General features: G+C 36.3%; 1 protein-coding gene across 3 annotated transcripts in view; it reads right to left on the bottom strand.

Moving 5' to 3' along the window:
• RNF220 (ring finger protein 220) overlaps nt 1-20,927 on the bottom strand; it is a gene marked incomplete at its 5' end in the record, with an annotated part of 335,258 nt that overhangs the window by 206,774 nt on the left and 107,557 nt on the right. The window contains one exon of one of the 3 annotated variants that reach the window (XM_083358456.1): nt 7,392-7,466. The exons of the other annotated variants lie outside the window; for them this stretch is intronic. Coding sequence (XP_083214582.1) covers nt 7,392-7,466 — 75 coding nt within the window. The remainder of the gene's footprint in view (nt 1-7,391; nt 7,467-20,927) is intronic. 3 annotated transcript variants of the gene reach the window in all.

Raw genomic sequence — 20,927 nt, 5'->3', positions numbered from 1 at the left:
ACTTTAGGGTACTACATCTTAGGTTGGAGGAAGGGGGCAACATGTATGTTCGCCTCAGGAAATAAAATGTACTGGGCTGGCCCTGTAACGTTTCCTATAATGGGAAATTAATGGACAACATAAGTTGTCCTGAAAAAATAGTCCTTACCATTTAGTTCTAGGATACGGCAGGATGCAGAATTGTACCCAACTCTGCAGGCAAAATCTCTGCATGTACCAAAACATATTCAAGAAAAGTTGCTATAGATCATCACACTTGTATTGCTGATTTCCTGGCTTAGGCAACTAGAAGGCTTTCTATCCTGATGTACAGTGCTTTTTTTGTAAAAGAAAAAGGTGCCGGAACTCACACATGTCATACAACCCGCCTTGCCTATCCTATAAGGTTCCATCCAAAAAAGGTGCCGGAACTCCGTTCTGAGTATTCTATGACAAAAAAAGCCCTGCTGATGTAGAACTACACTAGAACTTACTAGCTATCAGAGCAACAGCAGGTAGTTATGTCAGGGCAAAGCCTGCCCTAAAGTCTCAGGGTCTCTAATTTACTGCTTTCCTCTTACCATAAAACCGAAAGGGGAAGGTGCTGCCTTTAATCGCTGTCTCGGGCAGCCCCTCCTGGAACCACATAGCAGCTGAGCAAAGGCTACGAGTTAATGCGCCTTCCGACACCTCTGCCTGATTCATGAGCCTGGCCTTGAGCAATAAACCGCTGAACCTCCTCAGCTGGGCAGGAGGATTTACAGCCTGCAGGGCTGGCACTCACATACAAAGACTAGAACACCAACTGACAAGCCCATTACAGCCACTTTATCAGAATAGGTGATGGTTCATGTGCCCATTGCACGTGCATAAGCATGAGTGGAAGTTAAGAACATTAAGACACAGATACAGAAGTATAATTCAGATACAAATTACAGGCACATAATATAGAAGTCTTACAACCTTATGTACTAGCAAACATACATGTACAAATATTAATGTCAAACTTTTTAAATAAAAAATTCCTAGCTAGACAATTACAAAGATATATGCAATATATATATATATATATATATACATATATATACATACATACATATATATATATATATATATATATATATATATATATATATATATATATATATATATGTAATTGGTTGTCCTGAATCTACACACAGGCCACTTAAATGTACACTGTAAAAAAAGTTATGACAGAACAATCAATGCATAAGAATTATGTGATACCAAATCTATAAATACTGTGTGGTCCATTTGGTTATCATTTTCTGAGTTAGATAAGGTCAAGGACCTTAATTCGGGTACAATTCATGATGCACCAGATTAATTCTCCATCCATTAGTACCTTCAGGATTACTTGCACAGAAAATGTACTGGTTCTTCTGTCTTCTTCATTATGAATGGAGCTGATACATATGCATGCATTTGTTATTCTAGAATTCTAGGAAACAGAAGGTAAATTCCTGAAGAACATAATTAACACTCATGCTTTATTTCTTAGAAGTTACAAGCAGTCCTTGCTTACCCAGCCTCATTTAGTGCCTGTATGAATTTATAATGGTGTAAAAAATCTAGTTTTGCAACCAGTCCTGGCATCTACAAGCATTATAGCGTCCTGTGGTCATGCTGTTGCTATTTTGCATGCTTCTCAACCAGCTTGCAAAAAAGCAGAATTAATGGAGAATGCAGAAGCAAAATCACAAGTCACAATCATATGAAGTTTCATTTAGCAACCATGGTGAACTGCTCAATGACCAAATGGCCAGTGACATTGTAATGCCAATGCAGTTGTGTTGTTTTCCGCTTTGTGACTGTAGCACTTAGCAATGGAGTGGCTGGTCAAAATTGTGGTCGCTAAGCAAGGATTACACACACTCCTCATTTAGCGATCTATCGATCTATCTGTCTGTCTATCTATCTATCTGCAAGCTGGATGACACAAATTCTGCTTTTCAAAGATGTACCATATCTAAATTTCATTTTAAACTGGTATTCAGCATGCCAGTATTCTGTCTTACATTTTGATAGCCGGGGATCATGCATACATGTCTCTCCAACAGTCTTTCATGATTTGCCTAATTAAGTCAGTATGTGTTTAGGCAATATATCTCTGACATGGGTTTTCCTCCCTTTATACCTGCACATAAGCATTCCATATAAGGCTATCTATTTATAAATTCTGTAAGAGACACGGTGATACATGGTGAGACTAGACAAAGTGAACATGCATATTTATTTGGGGCAACACTTCAATATGTCCATCTTTCAACTCACTGATGCATTTGCTACACTTGGAGAGAATTTCTGATCGTTGCCCAGAAATTATTGAACCAAGCAGTGTCACTTAATGACACAAGTAAAAGTATCTGGCTTCTTTTAAACAAAAATGATCTAAACATTGACTTAAAAGCTTTTCCAGTGTCAAAATATACTACCTAGCCCACTACAAATGTGTCAGTCATAGCTCTTGCTTATATTGAATCTTAGCAACAAGATAGATTTGAAATGCATCGTTAAACACATATTCTTTCAACTTATTTTAGTACTGTGATGTTTTCAAAGAGCACATGAGGACATGGGAATTTCAGTATGAAACTGATAAAAAGCTTTTCTGACAAGAGATTTATTTCTGAGTTATCCCAGTGTGCTATTTTATTATTTATTTATATACCACTTTCCTATTAGTGCTTCCAGAAAGAGAATTCCTAGCATTATCAACTAAACCTTTTTAGGCAATTCCCTCTTCTTTCCCTTCTTAAGAGAATTCTGTAGAAAGAGGGGGGAAAAGAAGGAAGACATTCTATAAAAATAGCACACTGCCTGGTAGAAATGCATGTGTTTGGAAAAACAGCTTTATTCAATCTGCATTTTCTTTGGCCAAATGTTTTTTTTTTTTTACAAAGAATGTTACCTATAACAGGGGCTCCAACCTTTTAAGCACCAGGGACCGGATCGGTGGAGAGAGGTTTTTCTGCGGTTCATGTACTCCCTGCATCCCACGGATGGTGCTTTGCTTGTTTGTGCAGCCCGGTTTCTGGCATGCCGGTGGCCTGGTGCCAGTCCACAGACCAGGGGTTGGGGACCCCTGACCTATACTACCAATAATCATGATACTCAAACACTGTAAAAGACCTAAGCATTTTCCTTTCTTTCTTATATCTTGCTTTGGTTCAAGACTTGTACAGTCTTGCTTATCTCCCACTCCTGAACAAACTTACAAGACAGAATTGTGAATCCCACTACTAACCCCTTTCTCCAAATAATTAACTTGATATATGCCTTTAATTTCTATTGATTTTTTTAAAATATCTCCCTAAATCTACCATACATTTTGTTCCTACCAAACAAAGCAGGGAAAAAAACAGCCTTATCTCAGAAGTAGTGTTCAGGAAAAAGCTACTGGTCTTTTGGACTGTGCAAGTCCCACTCAGTAGCCTTGCTTGTCATCTAGAATTTATCAGCCCAACACAGATCTGCCATAATGTGTTGTATAACCAGTGCATAAACAAACTTCAGCATGATAAATGCTTTGCTTTGAAAGCCATAAAGTTATTAGCTGGTGGCTGTTAGCTACCGCTGAGCACAAGGCACATTTCCTCCATTAACCCTTGACGGCCCACCCCTCTGCCTGTACATTCATCATACATGGGGACAGATTTTGGTGGCAAAAAACAAGAGAACCCAAAGCACTGAGATTTGAGACCCTGGGATCTCTGATTATTTAGCAGTGACACTAAATAATCAGAGATCACATGCTCTCTCTGGGCTTGAGGAAATTTTACAGATTCAAGATATATTGAAGTGGAATATAGTAGTACTTATCATTCTAATATCAGTAATATAGTAATATTTATTCTAAACGTAGTCAACACATATACATTTAATTAATTTTTTCTCTTTCGTCTCCTGAAAAAAAGCAATAGTAAGGGGCACGAAAGGGCCTGAGGCTGCAAGAGAGGATCATTGCTTAAATCCATCAGTCAGTTAACAGTAAAAATCAGATGCCTGAACAGACATTCATAATTCAGTCCTTTATTCACTATGTTACATCTGATTGTACTTACAACTAGATCCTGCCCACCTATGACTTAAATGAAAAGGCCATCTGATTTCACTGACAGTTCCAACATCTTGCCAGACAAATAAAAATACCTCTTTGTTTTAGTTGTAATGCTATACATGCTCTAATCTCTAATTAATGTTAGTAATATGATATCTCATAAACAGGTCAATAGAACATAATGGGGAAGGATAGCATATCAGGTGTGTAAGGAGTAGTCACTGTTTTTTCAAAAAAATGACAGAATTTAGTAAAAAGAAAAAAGATTTTTATTTCTTATAAGGGGAAAAATGTTTTGCCACTGTTTTCCAGTTTAGGAGTGTAACAACCTAAATAAATACTTCTATACTAAAGTGCTACATCAGAAGAATAAAAATAATGGTAAACATGTGCTAATTACAGTACAAGAAAAAGTCAAAGAAGGCCAGGAATTTTCACGTTCTCAAGATTGCATGATAAGCAGTAGTCTGGGGCTAGTAGAGCAGACTTGAGCCAGAGAATCATAGCCAAGGAACGCCAAGAAAAAGCCCATCAAAGCCAGGAAAAATTAGTTCTTCAAACAGGCTCTCAACCCAAACAGGAAACTTCCTATCCAGGAGGTCCAAATAGTCAATACTGATTGTCAGGGGCAAATATTTAATCACCATAACAATGTTCCAAACTAGTACTTTGAGGCATTTATGTTGAGCTTTTTCCCCCAAAGTCTTCTATAGTGTGGCAAGCTGACTAGATAAGCATATGGTATTTGCAATGTATCAGTTAAAACTTGATGCAATTTCAATTCCATAATTTGCTGATTCTGAGACAAATCAAACAGAGCAAGATAGACATTTTGAAAGATGACAATGGAGCTGCTTCAAGGTGGAATCAGTACTGAATTCTATACACCACAATGGTATATAAAGCAACTTACTGTATTTCCCAATGACTTAACTAGTGGGTCTTTGATTTGTGCTTGCCAGTAGTCATTAACATAGACTCCCAAGTTGGACAGTAAACTATAATTAACTACAGTTTCCTTGGATGTTTTGCCACTCATATGAATATGAAAGAAAGTGAAAAGTTGATAGCATAGATGCCCCAAACCTCAGATCCTGACTATTGATCACATTCAGTGTCCTGTCTCTACATACAGCTCATTCAAAAAGAAACTGTTCCATAGTTTTGGAAGGATACAATGTTTTTCCAGCATTGTCTTAATATGAGATTGATATTATAATGTCTGTAGTGATGGAGAAGATACAAAAGAAAGTATTTATTGTTTTGTGCTGGACCCATTTTTTTACAACCCCCCCAAAACTGGAAAACACTTCAGTGCCGAAAAACTTGGAAATATTTTTTTCCAACAATACTTTTTTTCCCCCTATGGGGAGACCAATACAATATGGTACAGAAACCATCAGCAATTCAGTTTGTATCATTTGTACAGTTAAAAGCATGCAGTAAGAAAATAATTTTATATATTGCAAGCCATAATAATAAAAGGCAGTAGCAACTAAATAGTAACCACCAACAACTTTTCAGACCTATCAAGAACTCTCAAGTCTACTTTTTCTCCTTTTTTGCTGCTGAAGCAATAAAAAGGGGAAAACCAACATCCAAATGATCTTGTTTATGGTGGTTAAATAAGCTGCATGTGCTTAATCCGTTAGAGTTTAATGAATTTATGACTTGCTTTGGAATTTGACAAGGGCCATAAAAGAGTAATTAACATTTATCAGCGTGTTTGCTCCACCTGCACACACCCTCCTCCTCTTGGCCCCTCTCATGGCAGTGTCGGGCACCATAGAGAGATATAAAAGCAATCAATTAATTTTTAATAATCTCAGGGAAAGATTGTAGAATTGCAGTATGAACTCTGGGAGTGTCAATAAACATGCCGAAGGTCATCTACTTTCTTCCTCTATATGCTCGTCAGTAAAGTGGAAGAATGGGACACACATATCAAAAGCTGCTATGGTAACAGGTGATGGCGCAATCCAAAAAGCTACTCATCCAACCACTTCACCTGATTGGCTGGTATGTAGCCCATTATTCCAAACTGAAGAGAAAGCCTACCCAATCTCTACTGTATTTGTATATTACTAGATTTCAATGTTGTAGTGTGACCACAATTGGCACTGCCACTGGTGACAGACTCATGGGTTTAACGACCCTGAATTCTTTCTGCCCTTTTCCCATCATTTCTGTATGATATGAGGGTGGCGAAAACTGAGACAGAGGTGGGAGTTCCTGGAGAGATCCCCTTTTCACAGGAAGAAGAATCAACTGACTGCCAAGGCGCTAGGCTCGTAACATAGGGGAATTAATTGACTAAATTAACAGGTGAGGCAAGCCCCAAATACAGCTTGTCTAGTTGAGGAAAAATCTAGCAGTCTTTCAGTTATTTAAGTAAGTTGTCGACATGTTAGATAGCTTGGATGAACGCCCCCCCCCCAGGGATGCTACATACATACCCAATTTTAATGTTAATGTTAATTTTTAATTACACTACTTAACAATATTATTATAGTGTACGGCTCCCTTTTGAGGAAGAAGGGTGGTTTAGAAACATGAAATATAAGTAAATACATTCATGATATAATTAATTATTATCATATGAACAGGACCAATATATAATCTGAACTGACTGTAGTCCACAAGGCATTTAGAATATCTGAACAATGGAAAGACAACAGTAACAACAAAGGTTAATTTGCAGTAGAAACAAGGAAATATGGAACAGGAAAAAAGAGAAGAGGCTTTTCTATGCCATGCCAGTAATCCCTATGGAAAGTATCCCCCCCACCCCTGAAGATTATAAATAGTTTTTAACAAGCCAGGTATTACAGTAAAATTCTAATTCTATACTGCACAATGCTCACAGAGGGATTCATAATGTAGAGATATGAGCTAAAAACCTTTGCAGAGCAGGTACATATTCTTACTGGCATTCACTAATGATTACTGTAAAATCCAGAATGAAACGTTTGCCTGACCCAACCCGAAAGTGACTGTTTCATTTTCATTTCTCATCTAGTATTCTAAGGACAATTTTTAAGTGATTTTTCACTCATAACTACCCACTTCTGCTTATAATGAATCTTTTTCCTAAAACAGAGCAGATACAATATTAAACGCCCTTGATAAAACAGTGACAGATTTGTTCCCAGCAATTTTCAATCGAATGCTATAGTACAGTTCAGTAGTGATACTTTTAATATATTTAGTATCCTTTTATCCTTTAACTATATTTTTATTATTGTCCTAATATCATCTACACAAATTGATGATGCTTCTACTGCTTTTCCAAAATATTCCACAACAGTAATAAAAAAAAATAAACACTTACAGAGGGGAAAAGTTAACGCCATGCGCTGGCTGGCCCCCGCAGACACTGGTGGCCCTCCTTGGCTGTCGCTTCTATCTGGCAATCAATTGACAAGAAATTGAGATTATGAGATATGACAATCACCATCAGAAGGAAGACCATTAATCAACTGACTCCTATAGCTGAGCAAGTGATATTTAACAGTAGAGATTTTCCAAATATAGTTACTACAGTACCATGGGATTAGATATCCAAAGCTGCAGCTTTAATCTTATAATGAACACACAAAAAAGAACTGCTCTAAACAGATTGTTTTTATAGATCCTGATACCTAATATTTTTTCACAAGGAACCACATAAGTATAATGAGATTAAGAAAGAGAAATGTAGAAATAACGTACAAGTCTTATATAAATTGAACTGTAGAATAATGCTGCACAGTATTTCAGAAACATGCAGAAGCATAAACACAGCACCTGTATACAACTACTGGCCCCACAATCCCACAGAAGACCTAATTATTTTAAGGAACTGTGGACAGATTTTACTTTCACACCTTTGCACACATCAATGTAACTTTTCTATGTTATTCCCAAAGCACTGTAATATTTTACTGTAGAATCTATTTAAAGAAAGATAAATGCTGTTAAACCATCTCGCTAAATGGGCATCACATATTCATATGTAGGCAGCTTGAGACTATATTTATTGATTTGCTTTATATACTTTCTTCTGCGAAAATTATCCACATCCGCCTCCCATTTTCTTCCTCAAGATAGGACAGGTCGATCTGCAAATGACTGGCTCAAAAGCATTCAGTGAACTTCCGTGGCTGAAAGTGGATCTGAACTTGTGTCTCCAAGTGTAAGTCCAGTAGTCCAGTAGTAAGTCCAGTAGTTCTCAACCTGTGCTGTACAGACCCTGGAGGTGTGTGTGCAATGTCACCACAGGGGAAATGTTATGATTTAAATCTTGTGTTCATGTCTCGGTGGTCCATGGCCACAGAAGGTATTTAAAGGGGGTATGTGTTTAAGAAAAGGTTTAGAACTACTGCTTTAACCGCTATATCAGCATGTCTCTATTCCTTTCCAGAGCAACAGCTATTAATCAGCTAGTCACCCTCTTAGAAGAGCAGACATGTTTAATGTCATACAAATCAATTTGAATCCAGTTCATATTTTGTTTCTCAGAGATTTTTAACTACTGAATCATCTCTTGCAAAGTGCCTTAGTGAATGTTGTTTGTTCACACACAACTCATGCTGGCAATTTGGTATAAAAATTGAACTAGAGAGAATCCTAGCTTGATCACTACAAAGAAACAGTCTACAAAATCAAATAGAACTTTGGGAAGACAGACAGAGACAAATAGTCTTTTTTGCCTATTTCTGTGCTTTTACCATCCCCTCTTTAATCTTCCTCACATGTCATTCAACAGAATTCTCCTGATCAATCAAATTAATACATTGTTTTAACTGAAATCTTCACATCCTTCAATATTACGTTAAATATCTATATTTTGTATGATTATTACTAGCATTCCCCATTGTTTCTTCAGTTGCAAAATGGTGCTGTTTCCTTAAACAATATAAGGGAGGAAAGAGACAATAATTTGGCATGTGTGATATACCAGCTATATGTCCTTAACTTTAAAAAGTAATCTAAATCTGAGTATTCTATTTAAACCACTTCATCCTATCCTAAATAAATAAAAACAAAAAGTACTGATTAATTTACAGCTAACCTCTTAAAATGTTTATCCAGTGTAGTAACTGGGACCTGGAAGTAAAATCTTTATTTGACTTGCAAAAATTACATTAATTGTCAATAACCTTAGTTAGAAATAAACGAGAATGGAATATTTTAAATATTCTCTTCTCTATAATTGTAAAAATAAATGTCAATACATTTGCAGCAATCTTCAAAGTAAATTATTCCAGCATTGAACTTCTATATGACTGTTAAGGCTGTTTTGTTTAAACATGAATATGAGTGTCATGATTTTTTAACATTGTTTTATGAGATTTTGGTGGGGGTTGATTCTGGGCTGCCATTTTAATGTGAATTTTGTTGTTGTTTTGGCTTTAGAAGAATTTGTTTTCTTAACCAATTGGTTTCTTTGTTTTTATAAATATAATAAATAAAAATTGTGGTTAATTTATCTTTTTGGCATTTATTACTATAAACTGCCTAGAGTCTTCAGAGGTGGGCAGTATATAAATATCCATAATTCATTAATTCATTAGTTAACATACAAAAAATCTGAGCTGGCCTAATTTACCAGCCTTGCCTTCAGAAATAATGCATTTAGTTGTAAGTGCTATTAGGATACTAATTGAGGAAATGAATGGTTTATAGTAGTTCAGACTAAACCAAGCAAAACAAAATCAAACCTGAAAGAGATCTGATTCAGGTGCTGAGCAGTGGCCAAAACCTGCCTATAGAAGATATAGTTTGCTAAGTTTATACAACTGAAAGAGAGAAAGTCTAGGTTAATGAGGTTATTATGTTCTCCTTCTATGGGTCTAGTACAATACAGACAAACATACAGATGAAGCTAACATGCCAACATTCCATGATGCTCCCATCAATGGCTGATATTCTTGTTGGGTCACATAACTGCTATCCATACAGGCCCACTGCTGTTAAGAGCAACTTAGGAATCATTTCCAGACACTATACTGTACATGTGCACAGCCTGTTGCATAACAAACCAAGGTCCCATTTCCTGTTCCCCCAGAACCGTTAAAACCTCACAAACCACTAGGAAGAACTGTTTCCTGCAGGTGTCTCAGGAACATGAATCACACCTTGTCAAAATGCTGGGTATGAACCAATGGAACAAAATCCTTCAAAAAGCAAATGCATCTTGCAGTCTTGTCCATGCATAACTTTCTAACTTGCTGATCTACATCCTGATCGGGAAGGGGTTAAATGAGTATTAATCAGACACTTTCAAGAAGCTTTGAAAACTCATCCAAATATTATAAAAAATGCCTTTAATCATCTAATAGCCCAAACGGGGAAGTGATGGATGGGCTGATCTTTGCCTGAACAGATGAGCCTGGGGATGTGGGCTTACAGGAGATGGGGAAAAAGACGATGACACTTTTCCTTCCTCCCTCCCTCCCTCCCTGCTTGGAGCAGTTAGAAATATGAGGTCACCCAGCAAGAGATGATAACACATTAAGGGCTCTTGAGAGATTGGCCTGTCAGCCTTGTTAGGAAGAGGCAATTGGGGCTGACTGTATAATTAAAGGCTGGAGAAAACCATAACTCACAGCAGTTTAGACAGCAATGAAGGAACTCTATCCGCCACGGTCTTTTCTGGTTGGAAAAACCACCTCAGTAGAAGTGAGCTTAGCTCAGTGTAGTTTGGGCTTCAGTGAGGTGCTCTCAATGAATTGCAAATTTGCAATTTCAATTGCAGTCCTTCTGCATCAAGCTTTGCAAATATGAATTTGTCACACTAAGCTACTACATTACTGTGTAAAGGAAAACAAGCCAAAGACAGGATTGAAGATTATTCAAATAGCATGACTTATAATAGGAAACTGTCTCCAGTCTCAAGACTAGAAGTAATCTAAAATCACCAATTATTTTGCGATATGCCTAAACCTTGTCCTAACATAATCCAACTGGTATATCTGAATTACTTCCAAAGGCAGTTGTTTCATTCAGACCACCTAGCCCTGAAAAAGATGTTTATAAGTCCCTTCTGCTTAATTCTGAATTAAAAGCATCCAACAGATTAATGCTGTTGGCAATCATATTGTAGACTTCCTGTTCCTCAGCATAGAGAATTCACTGTATAGGCATAAGTTACAATGTCATTAGTTTGGTACACTATTGCTATATTACTATAAATTAATATATGAATAGTTTTCTTAATGGAAGGAAAGAGAAGAAGAGGACAACCAGCAGGGAAGTGGATAGACTTAGTTACAGTGGCAATTAATGCACCATTGGAAGACTTGAAGGATCAAATTAGGAACAGATCATGATGGAGAAAATCTATGTGGTCACTAACAGTCAACAATGATGTAATAGAACATAATCAATCAATTAGTTCACTTAAAAGAACACCAAACTTCCTTGGGATATTAAGGATTTATTAAACTAAATCTCTCAATATAATAATTTGAACAGTAAACAGTCTACTTATCTCACTTGATTTTTATTGATGACATTCCAATGATGGCAGTATTTCATCTATGTTAATTTCTGGATTGCAGTTGGAGACGAAATATTATACACTACTTCATACCCCCACTCCCAGTTCTTTTGCAGTGAAATCAACATTTCAGTGAATTTGATTAGGAAATTCCCTTTGGCTCTCTATTATTTCATAAGCCATCATGATGATGATGATGATGATGATGATGATGATGATGATGATGATGAATCATTAAATTAGTGTTGACTCTTAGTGATCACGCAGATAGACTTGGTTGAGGATGCTCTATCCTCAACTTGGTCCTTCAGATTTTTCAGTAGTGTATCTATTGCCTTTGCTGCTCGTCATCTTCTTTTTTCCTTTCTTTCCCCTTTTTTCAGCATTCGAGACTTCTCAGGAGAGTTGGGTCTTTGCCTAATGTAGATAAATATGGTACTTTAAACCTGGTCATTTGTGCTTTAAGCGAGAACTCTGCATTGGTTTATTTTGTGATCAGTTAGTTTTCCAGGCTAACCATAATATTTTCAGAAGTTGTCTCCAACACTAAAGTTCAAAAACAGTAATATTCTTGCTTCTCCAAAGTCCAATTTTTCCTTCCATAAAGAATCACACCATTGTCTGCATGATTCTGACACATATTTTTTCCCAAGACCTTCACCGCTAGTTTACCAGGTGTTAATATAGTTTACCAAGTGTTAATATATACTAAGTACTTCTTGACAGCTGTTTTCTTTATTGTTGATAGTTGATTCTAAAAGGCAGAGGCTATACACAATTTCAGTGTCTTCACTGCCAATTCTAAGTATGGTTGCTATACTTGTGGTTGTGAGTTTGGTCTTCTTTATATTTAATTTTATTCCTTTTTTCACTGTGCTTTTTAATTTCCATTACTAGAGCTTGTAATCATTTGCATTTTCAGCTATCAGAATAGAGTCACTTGCATAGTACAGGCTACTAATGTTTCTTTCACTAATTTAAACCATGCCTCCAATCTAGCTTTTCTTGATACATATTCAACATATAAACTGAATAAATAACTGGAGCGTATGCAACTTGTGTCACTCCTTACCTACCTGGAACCAGTCTGTTTCACAACATCCTATCTGGACTATGGCTTCCTGACCTTTCTATAGATTTTGTAGGAGGACAGTAAGATATTCTGGGATTCTAATTTTTCTAACGACATTTCAAAGCTTGACATAGTTGACATTAACTGAAGGCCTTTCTATAATCAATGAAACACATATTGATTTATTTTTGGCAATTCTTTGGCTTTCTCAATTACCTAGCATGCATCAGCAATAAGAAATCTTATTGAAATTGCTAGTATGCTTAGATACTGAATTTTGCAATAGAATTTTCAAAACCTTGCCAGCATATTCTATTTCTTTTTTTTGTCTCATTCATTAAATGGCTGTATCTGGTCTGTACAGATTTGACTTGTTTTCAGCTACTTACTTCCTCTTATGTAGCCACTGCACTTGCTATCGTGTTAATGATAAACTCTCCTAAAAATGAGAAATTACCCCATAACCTCTTTCTTAAATCTTGTATCTTACGTGTAATCCCTATTCTGCTTTTCATACCTTTAGGATGGATCAATATCTTTATTGAAAAGACAATGACCTTGAAGATTATTTGGCTGGGGCACAGTTATAAATTCTTGGGGAAGAAATGACCTTTATCAAATGTCACATGTCATTGGATTTTATATCAAACATGTGTCACATGCTCTGGTTATGCAAATCTCTCTGCCAATATGTGAGTATATGTATACATGGCTTGAAAAGGTGAATGTGAACATCACTGTGATTATGAGGGATGAAGATCAGATGACCTTCCAGGACAAGCCAGTTTTGTCCTGCTAAAATTAATTGATATAACTGATTGGAAAGCATATTTCTTTTAAAGTTTCCTTTTACAATGGTTGCAAGTGATCCAGAGAATCAGAAATTAAGAATTCAAAAATGCTGTGTCATGAAGATTATGATTCAAAGTATCATTCCTACAAAGCAAGAATGTTACTTGAAGTAACTATTTGAAAAAACATTAATAATTACTTATTAGTTATGAGTTATCATTTCTAGATAATAATAGGAAAATAATGGTTGATATTTAAGATAATATCCCTATAAAGTGTAACCAAATGGTGCAGACACAGTTATCTCTCTCTTCTTCAAAGCTTCTGTGCATGAATATGAACGTTGGATTAAGTACTTGCATGGAAAGCACAGTTTTGGAACCCTATGCAAACAATATATAATGAGCCTTGGTGGAGCAGTGGGCTAATGCCTCCTTAAGTAACACCAGCTGCCTGCAATTAGTGCAGGTTCGCATCCCACCAGGCTCAAGGTTGACTCAGCCTTCCATCCTTCTGAGGTAGGTAAAATGAGGACCCAGATTGTTGGGGGCAATTAAGCTGACTTTGTAATAATGCCGCTTGGGGTGTGTGTGAAAGCCCTAATAAGCAGGCATATACATAGAATGAAGGCTACTGCTAAGCTTGTAAGCCGCCCTGAGTCTTCGGAGAAGGGCGGGATATAAATGGAATAAAAATAAAAATAAAATAAAATAAATACAAATATGGTATGCAGACTATTAATTCCTGAACATTCAAATTTTTCCTTCAATTGGATATTCGCTAAAGGACATGGAAAGTAACTGTAATTTAGAGATGACATAGATTCATGGCAAATCATCATTTCAAAAAGTATTGTAAAGGCGAAGAGCAAAATTACATTAAATTTATACTTGATCTCTAATGTGAGGAACAATTGTTTGGGTTACAATACAAATGTTGGGTTACAATCAAGAGAACAAGTGAAGGAACAAGCTTTGTTTGTTTATCCAGTTTCCTCTCCTTGCAAGAATGTCCTGACACGGTGTCCTGTAGTGCTGAGTCTGCAGCCCCAACTAGCTAAATTTATCCCAGCTGCAGTTGTGTTTACAAAGCCGTTCCTGTTTATACTCCTGTTCTATCCTGATCAAATTTCAACCAATGACATTTTACAAACTAAGTGCTTTATTCAGTTGCTTTGTCTTTCTTGCTTCTGATTGGCAAGAATAAAAGTGGTTACATGCAAACTTAATTGGTGCTGTATCTCCAAGGTCCCTTCCAATTCTGTTGTTCAGTATTCTGTAAGTGCTTGTATATAAGAATGGAAGAAGCAGAATGGCACTGGCTTGTCTATTTATATATTTTTGTAAGAATTCTATATCCACCACTTCTGTTGATGGACTAGGAATCTCCTATGATTACTACCTAACTGGTCATCATCTTGGTTAAGCTAATTAATTTCTAATGTCCATTTCAACACATTTAAATTCCAAATTCACTAAGTCATTACTTACTCTTGAGTAGAAAATATATATTGACAAGAAGTTTAAATGTGACATTTGAAAAAGTCTTATTTTGTCTCAAGAGCATCATGAATTGATAATAGGAGGCTGGTTAGATAAACCACTGGAGAATGGCTGAAACAGAGAAGGTAATGAGTATAGCTTTAGTTTGAGAAGAATAGGATCCCAGAGTTAGACAGAAACAAAGAAAATTAAATCATTTCATGCAACTCCAACAAAATTCTTCTTATTTTGGATTACTTTCAGGCAGCATAAAAGAAATAGAAAATACTGAAGAAAAAGTATTTGAATTGCTACTAGACAGAGTAATAAAAATGATGTCTTGTGCTCAGAGTTGTAATTGCAAAGACTCTTTTCCAGACATTACTCAACTTCAGTTTTCATAAACCCTTACCAGCCTGGCCAATGGTGAATGACAGAAGAGACGCATTTCAAAAGTCTCTGCAAAATCAATATGTTTGCATCCTTGCCCACAGAAGCGAATGATGCACACCCTAATTCTGAACTCATCTGGCAGTTCTAGATATTTATATTATCTCCAACATGTCAACTATTTTTATAGCTTCAGTTTTAGCTACAAATATATCAGCGTTCCATTTTCTGCTGTTACTACTACAGATCTAGAGCTTCATATATATTGAACTTAAATGATAAACTCATCTGAACAAGGGTTAAACCCAGACTAATATCTGGACAGAGCAGTACATGAACTAACTATATAAAGTATCAAGAGAAACAGAAGGCATATGTATATCTGATTCATGCAAGCAACTTCTCATCTCCGGAAGAGAATTCTTTAGTCAGGAAGTCATGGCCTTGATTACTTTGTCTTCCCCATTTAAGTACATTCCTAACTGCTCCTTGGATGGCTCAATTAGCAAAGTGAATATATTATATAAAGTCTAAAAGATTAAACTATCATAGGCAGCCCATAATTTCATGAAGAAGTCAGGGGAGCATATCCCTCTTATTAACTCTATAACAAATGTGATGAAAATGTTCAAATAGAATGTTAATGCAATGTTACGTGTAATTTTCCCAGGCGATCTCCTGCTGAAATATTTCTTTATTAATAGTAATTGAGGGTATAAATTATGAATGAGGCAACTTTCTCCTTTCACCAAGAAAGACGTCCTAATAGCAATAATTCTTTCTAATCATTTTTGGATAGCGAAGAGAGATGGAGCAAGAGGTTCTTTTTAAAAAAATAAAAAAGCTGATCAAGACAACACAAAATGCAGAAAAAAGAATACGTATCTATAATAGTATTAATGCATAGGAGGAATAGTCTATATACACATTACGTGTTGTAGATATAAGATAAATATCCTATAATTTGGAGTTTAGTTTGTTCAAGGAGACCCAGAATGAAGTTAAATGCATTTTAATAGTAATAATATTAAAGTTGGAAGGGCCCATAGAGGTCATCTAGTCCAACTCCCTGCTCAGGCAGGAAACCCTATACCATTTCAGAAAAATGGCTGTCCAGTCTCTTTTTAAAAACTTCCAGTGTTGGAGCATTCACCATTTCTAGAGGCAGGTTGATCCACTGGTTAATTGCTCTGTCAGAAAGTTTCTCTTTAGTTCTAGGTTGCTTCTCTCCTTGATTAGTTTCCATCCATTGCTTCTTGTCCTGCCTTCGGGTGCTTTTGAAACTTGATGGCCACATTTTGTATTTAACTGCCTCTCTAATATACTATGAAAGTATCAAAATCTGAACTTTTAAAGTACTCAATATTTGGGATGTGGAAAAGCAAATGCCTGGGCCACGTGTTACCACAAAACATATTACAATAAGTTCAAACAACCAGTTACTATTGTTCAATTCTTCTTAAACCCTACAGAATTGTGACAAAATCTAATCTGAGCAGCAAGTCTGTGATAGGTGACTATTGTCTTTTTTAACCTTACTTTTATCTTGTCACCATTATTCCACTTAGCTTTGACACATAAGCATGCAACTGAAATTGTCTATATCAGGGGCGAGTAACTCACATCCATTGCTGCATGTAGCTTCAAAGCCCTTTTAATATAGCCCTCCAAAGCACCTAGTTCAGCAGCAAACCTAGAACAGCCTTAATTATTTTAATTTCTTTAAAATATATAAAAACATCTGAGAACAACTATTATCACTTCCTGGAGACAGAAACGACTAAACAAAAATTAACATTTTTAAAGTATAATTCTCAAAAAGGTTGTCTGCTTCTTCTCTACATAAAGAAAAGCAATGCATTATCAATAATTGGAATCTTGTAGCCAAGGAAAGCTGTTTTATTTTCCTAGCCAATATTCCTGACTACAACCCTTCTTGCCAGTCAACACAATTTCAACCCAAGCCCTTAGGAAGGATTCCCCCAAACTTACCCTTTATTTCTTCTTTTCTTCTTTCCATCTCAACCCTCAAACACCTGCATCTACTTGTTGCTTCAGATTATTTGGATCACAGCTTGCAGCAGTCTAAGCATCCATTGAGCTGCTACAAATGTTCAAAATATTTCAACTGCAAATAAGAAAGACTAAGTCCTTCCATAAGAGCTGCTGTAGAACCAGAACAGAATGTGGTTTTTACTGACTAGTTGTGCATCCAATCTGTGCTTTAACTTAGCCTTGGAACATATCTTATCTGTATTTTTTAAAAAATATATTTGAGATTTACAGAATACAGTATATGCATCGGTTGAACTTGAGTTAGTGGGCAAACAGTATTTTTGTTTTGCAAAATAATAATTAGATTGTTCCTTTTTGAAGCTGAAGTTTCAAAGTTCCCATCCATCACTTCTTGTTCAATTTATTTCACTCATGGAATGCATTTGTGGCTAATATTTCTTTCCTACAATCAAGGTGTCACTTACCATTTTTCTTGAACAACTTAAGGCCCTACAGCATGTTATGTTATGTTATGTTATGTTATGTTATGTTATGTTATGTTATGTTATGTTATGTTATGTTATGTTATGTTATGTTATGTTATGTTAGTTTGCCCTTGAGTGCTTATTTCCCTTTATAAAAATCTTTTAAGGTGATCAGTATAGGTATCATGGCCTAGGAAGGATGAATGCAACTTTTGTTATTTTCATTGGATTCATTGCACTAAAGAAATAGACACGTTTTCTTTCTATCACCCATTTTTTAAAATCTTTTTGCTGTTTACCTTTTTCTTTCCCATTTCTTCCCTACCCCTAAGATTGCTGGAGAAGGGAAAATCATTCATGTCTTAAGACTAAACTGATTACGTGCTAAATGTGTTTAAAAATGACCCAAGAGCTTCACATGGCCCAATTGAAAGGTTATCCATCCCAGCGCTAAGTATAGATATGAAAGAAGCATGTGTATGCTTTTCGTACACAGCTTAAACACTGTTTTTATATAATACATATATAGTAATGTGTTAAAACCATCAATTGGTCACGTGACTTTTCAGTAAGGTGGCACATTCTACTGTATTTAAAATTCCTGATGCTATAATTTTGTACCTGCAAACTATAATAAGTAAATTGCTACTTGTAACTCCTTCACTGTATTGCCTTACAAATGAAATGCCAAATTATATTGTTTATGAAATAACTTTTTAAGAATTTTGGGTAAGCCTGTTGAAATACTAAAAAGAAATACACAAAAACTGCTGAAAATGGGGCAAAAACAGACATAAGTTGGTCTTTCTCATAGGATCAAATAAACTTCCTTTTTGCTTTTGTTTGAAAACTCCTGAACTTTTGCCCAGTTGGAAAGCAATGAAAAGATGTATGGAGAACTTCCACAGGTTTACTGTTCATCTACCTGTTATGTTCCCCTCTATTAAATCAAACCTGATAGCAACAGATTCATTTTAGATCTTTGCTTGAAGCCTGCAAGCAACATGGAGGTACTAATTATAACTAGTAGCCAGGTTACTCACTTTTTCATACCGTACTGGATTTAAATCAGAATGGTTTAGATTTTCTTTCCTGATAATCAGGATGAAATATTTATACTTGAGCCAAATCACCATTTTGGAAATAAAATAAACAAGGATTTCCTAATTAATTAGAGAAATAGAAAGTGAAGACCTTATGAATTTGGGGGGACATGAAGTTGTTGTCTTCTTCTTGAAATAGGAAATGGGATGTGTCTTTGCTATTGCAACCTACTAGACTCAAATGAAGTCTACTAGGTTGGGGAAGGGAGTTGGATTGAAGTCAGGGAAACACCTGCGTCCTTCCTCCTATTCACCTGATTGAATTTGCAGTCCACTGCTCATTCCTTTTGCAGCTGCAAGGCATGAATGCCCAGCTGCCAATCCCATACTTTTCCTTTCAAAAGAGGGGCTAATTCAATTATCCGAGTGGCATTAGCTTCTATGAAGGATAGCTCACCAGCATAGGCTATATGCCTGACATAATATTAAAGGCCCTACTACCTTGCTCAGGGCAGATTAAATTCTATTCATTGCCTTAATGCTGGGCTCCCCACAAGATTCTGTACCTTAACTCTATTACCCCCTGCTTGGAAGTGCCTGACCCACTGTTACCACTCCCTCTGATAATTCACCTCTCTAGAAACTTTGCCTTCTTGACCTCCTCATACAGCAGCAAAATGAGGCTTGAACCACATGTTCTATGGCACAAGCAGAGCCATACCTCCCTCTGTCTACTTTCTTGATAGCTGCCCCACATCTCAGTTAAGGTCCACTGTAAGTGATGAGTTTTCTCCTTTGTCTCAAGGGCTCTAAGGGATAAACTCCTGCCTAGAATGGAACATGTTAATATGCAGCCATACTAAAATGAAAAGAGGGTGCAATGAGTTTTGTGTCAAAGTGAAAGGAGATAAGACTAGTACAAATCTAGCAGGGCTGCCCTCAGAGCATATTTCCTGCCATTCATCAACAATTATTGCTCTTAATATTTTTAACCTACGGGGTTCCAACAAAACATGCCCTTTAAATTCCGATCAACTTTAGTTGAGGAATAGAACTGAGGCTAACATTAAGTTTCAGCTTTTCTCAGAGGTATATCTGTGAGATTTTATGAGCTGTCCTAGGTACTGCAGGTTTGCTGATGAAATAACTGTTCTAAACTGTGAGCTGTTTAATCAAGTTTTATTAAATATATTATAAACATTCACAAATATATTAAACTACACTAAGCAAGCTCCTCTGTGGCTTACAGCTACGCATGAAGCCCAAGTAATCTTATGTAATGGTCTCTTTGCTCCCACTGAATTCTTATACTTCATATGGCTTCTATTCAGACATCTAGCGGTCTGCCAAGCATCAGCTACTGCACATACAGCTTATCTCCCTGACAAGAAATGGGTTTCTTGGCATACAATCCCACTAACCTTAAGTAAAACAAGATCATGAACAATATGGATCAATTTCAAAAAAGAAAAAAAAGGATTCCCAACATCAAAATAAGCTGTGGACTTTCTCAGTGGTGCTTATCAAGCAATCTATAGAAAGACCCTTGAATGCTCCAATATTAGATTCTTTTTTTTACTAGAGTTATTGCTCATATATAAAAATTATGGATATACAGCATGTAAGATGTTTGTTCTTCTCCCAAGTTATATTCCGGTTTCTGTAACAATGTATTGTCATCTCTCTTTAGCCATTTACTTCTAGTTCAGCTGCATTGTAAAAGGAAGTCAGTTTTCATCTAGAAAATCCTGAGTTTTGTGGCACTTGGAAGAAAGCCACTTCCTCATTAGGGGAGTCTTACCTCACTCCTTCTCCTTTTTCCTGAATTTCAGTTGTACAATTGTTCTTCAACCTGTAAGAAGATGGCAGCCTGATACCTCTGCATTTCCTTCTTAACAAACTGAGATTGACAAGAATGCTAGATTCTCTCTTGTACGATATACCTAATGTGCAAAGCACCAGGTTACTGGAGTTTAGGTATCCTTCCCCTGTCCCCCAGCTGCCCAACTTTCTCTTAAAATTTTCTGGAGCCAGGGCGAAAAGACCTTAAGGTAGTGTAGTGATTTTTGCTCTGTATTCTCAATGCTGTAAGTTTGGTAGCAGAAAATAAGATTGTGGATTATTTT

Source organism: Vipera ursinii (assembly GCF_947247035.1).
Source record: "Vipera ursinii genome assembly, chromosome: 3".
NCBI lineage: Eukaryota > Metazoa > Chordata > Lepidosauria > Squamata > Viperidae > Vipera > Vipera ursinii.
The sequence above is the reverse complement of the archived record's forward strand: the minus strand, read 5'-3'. Positions and strand labels throughout refer to the sequence as shown.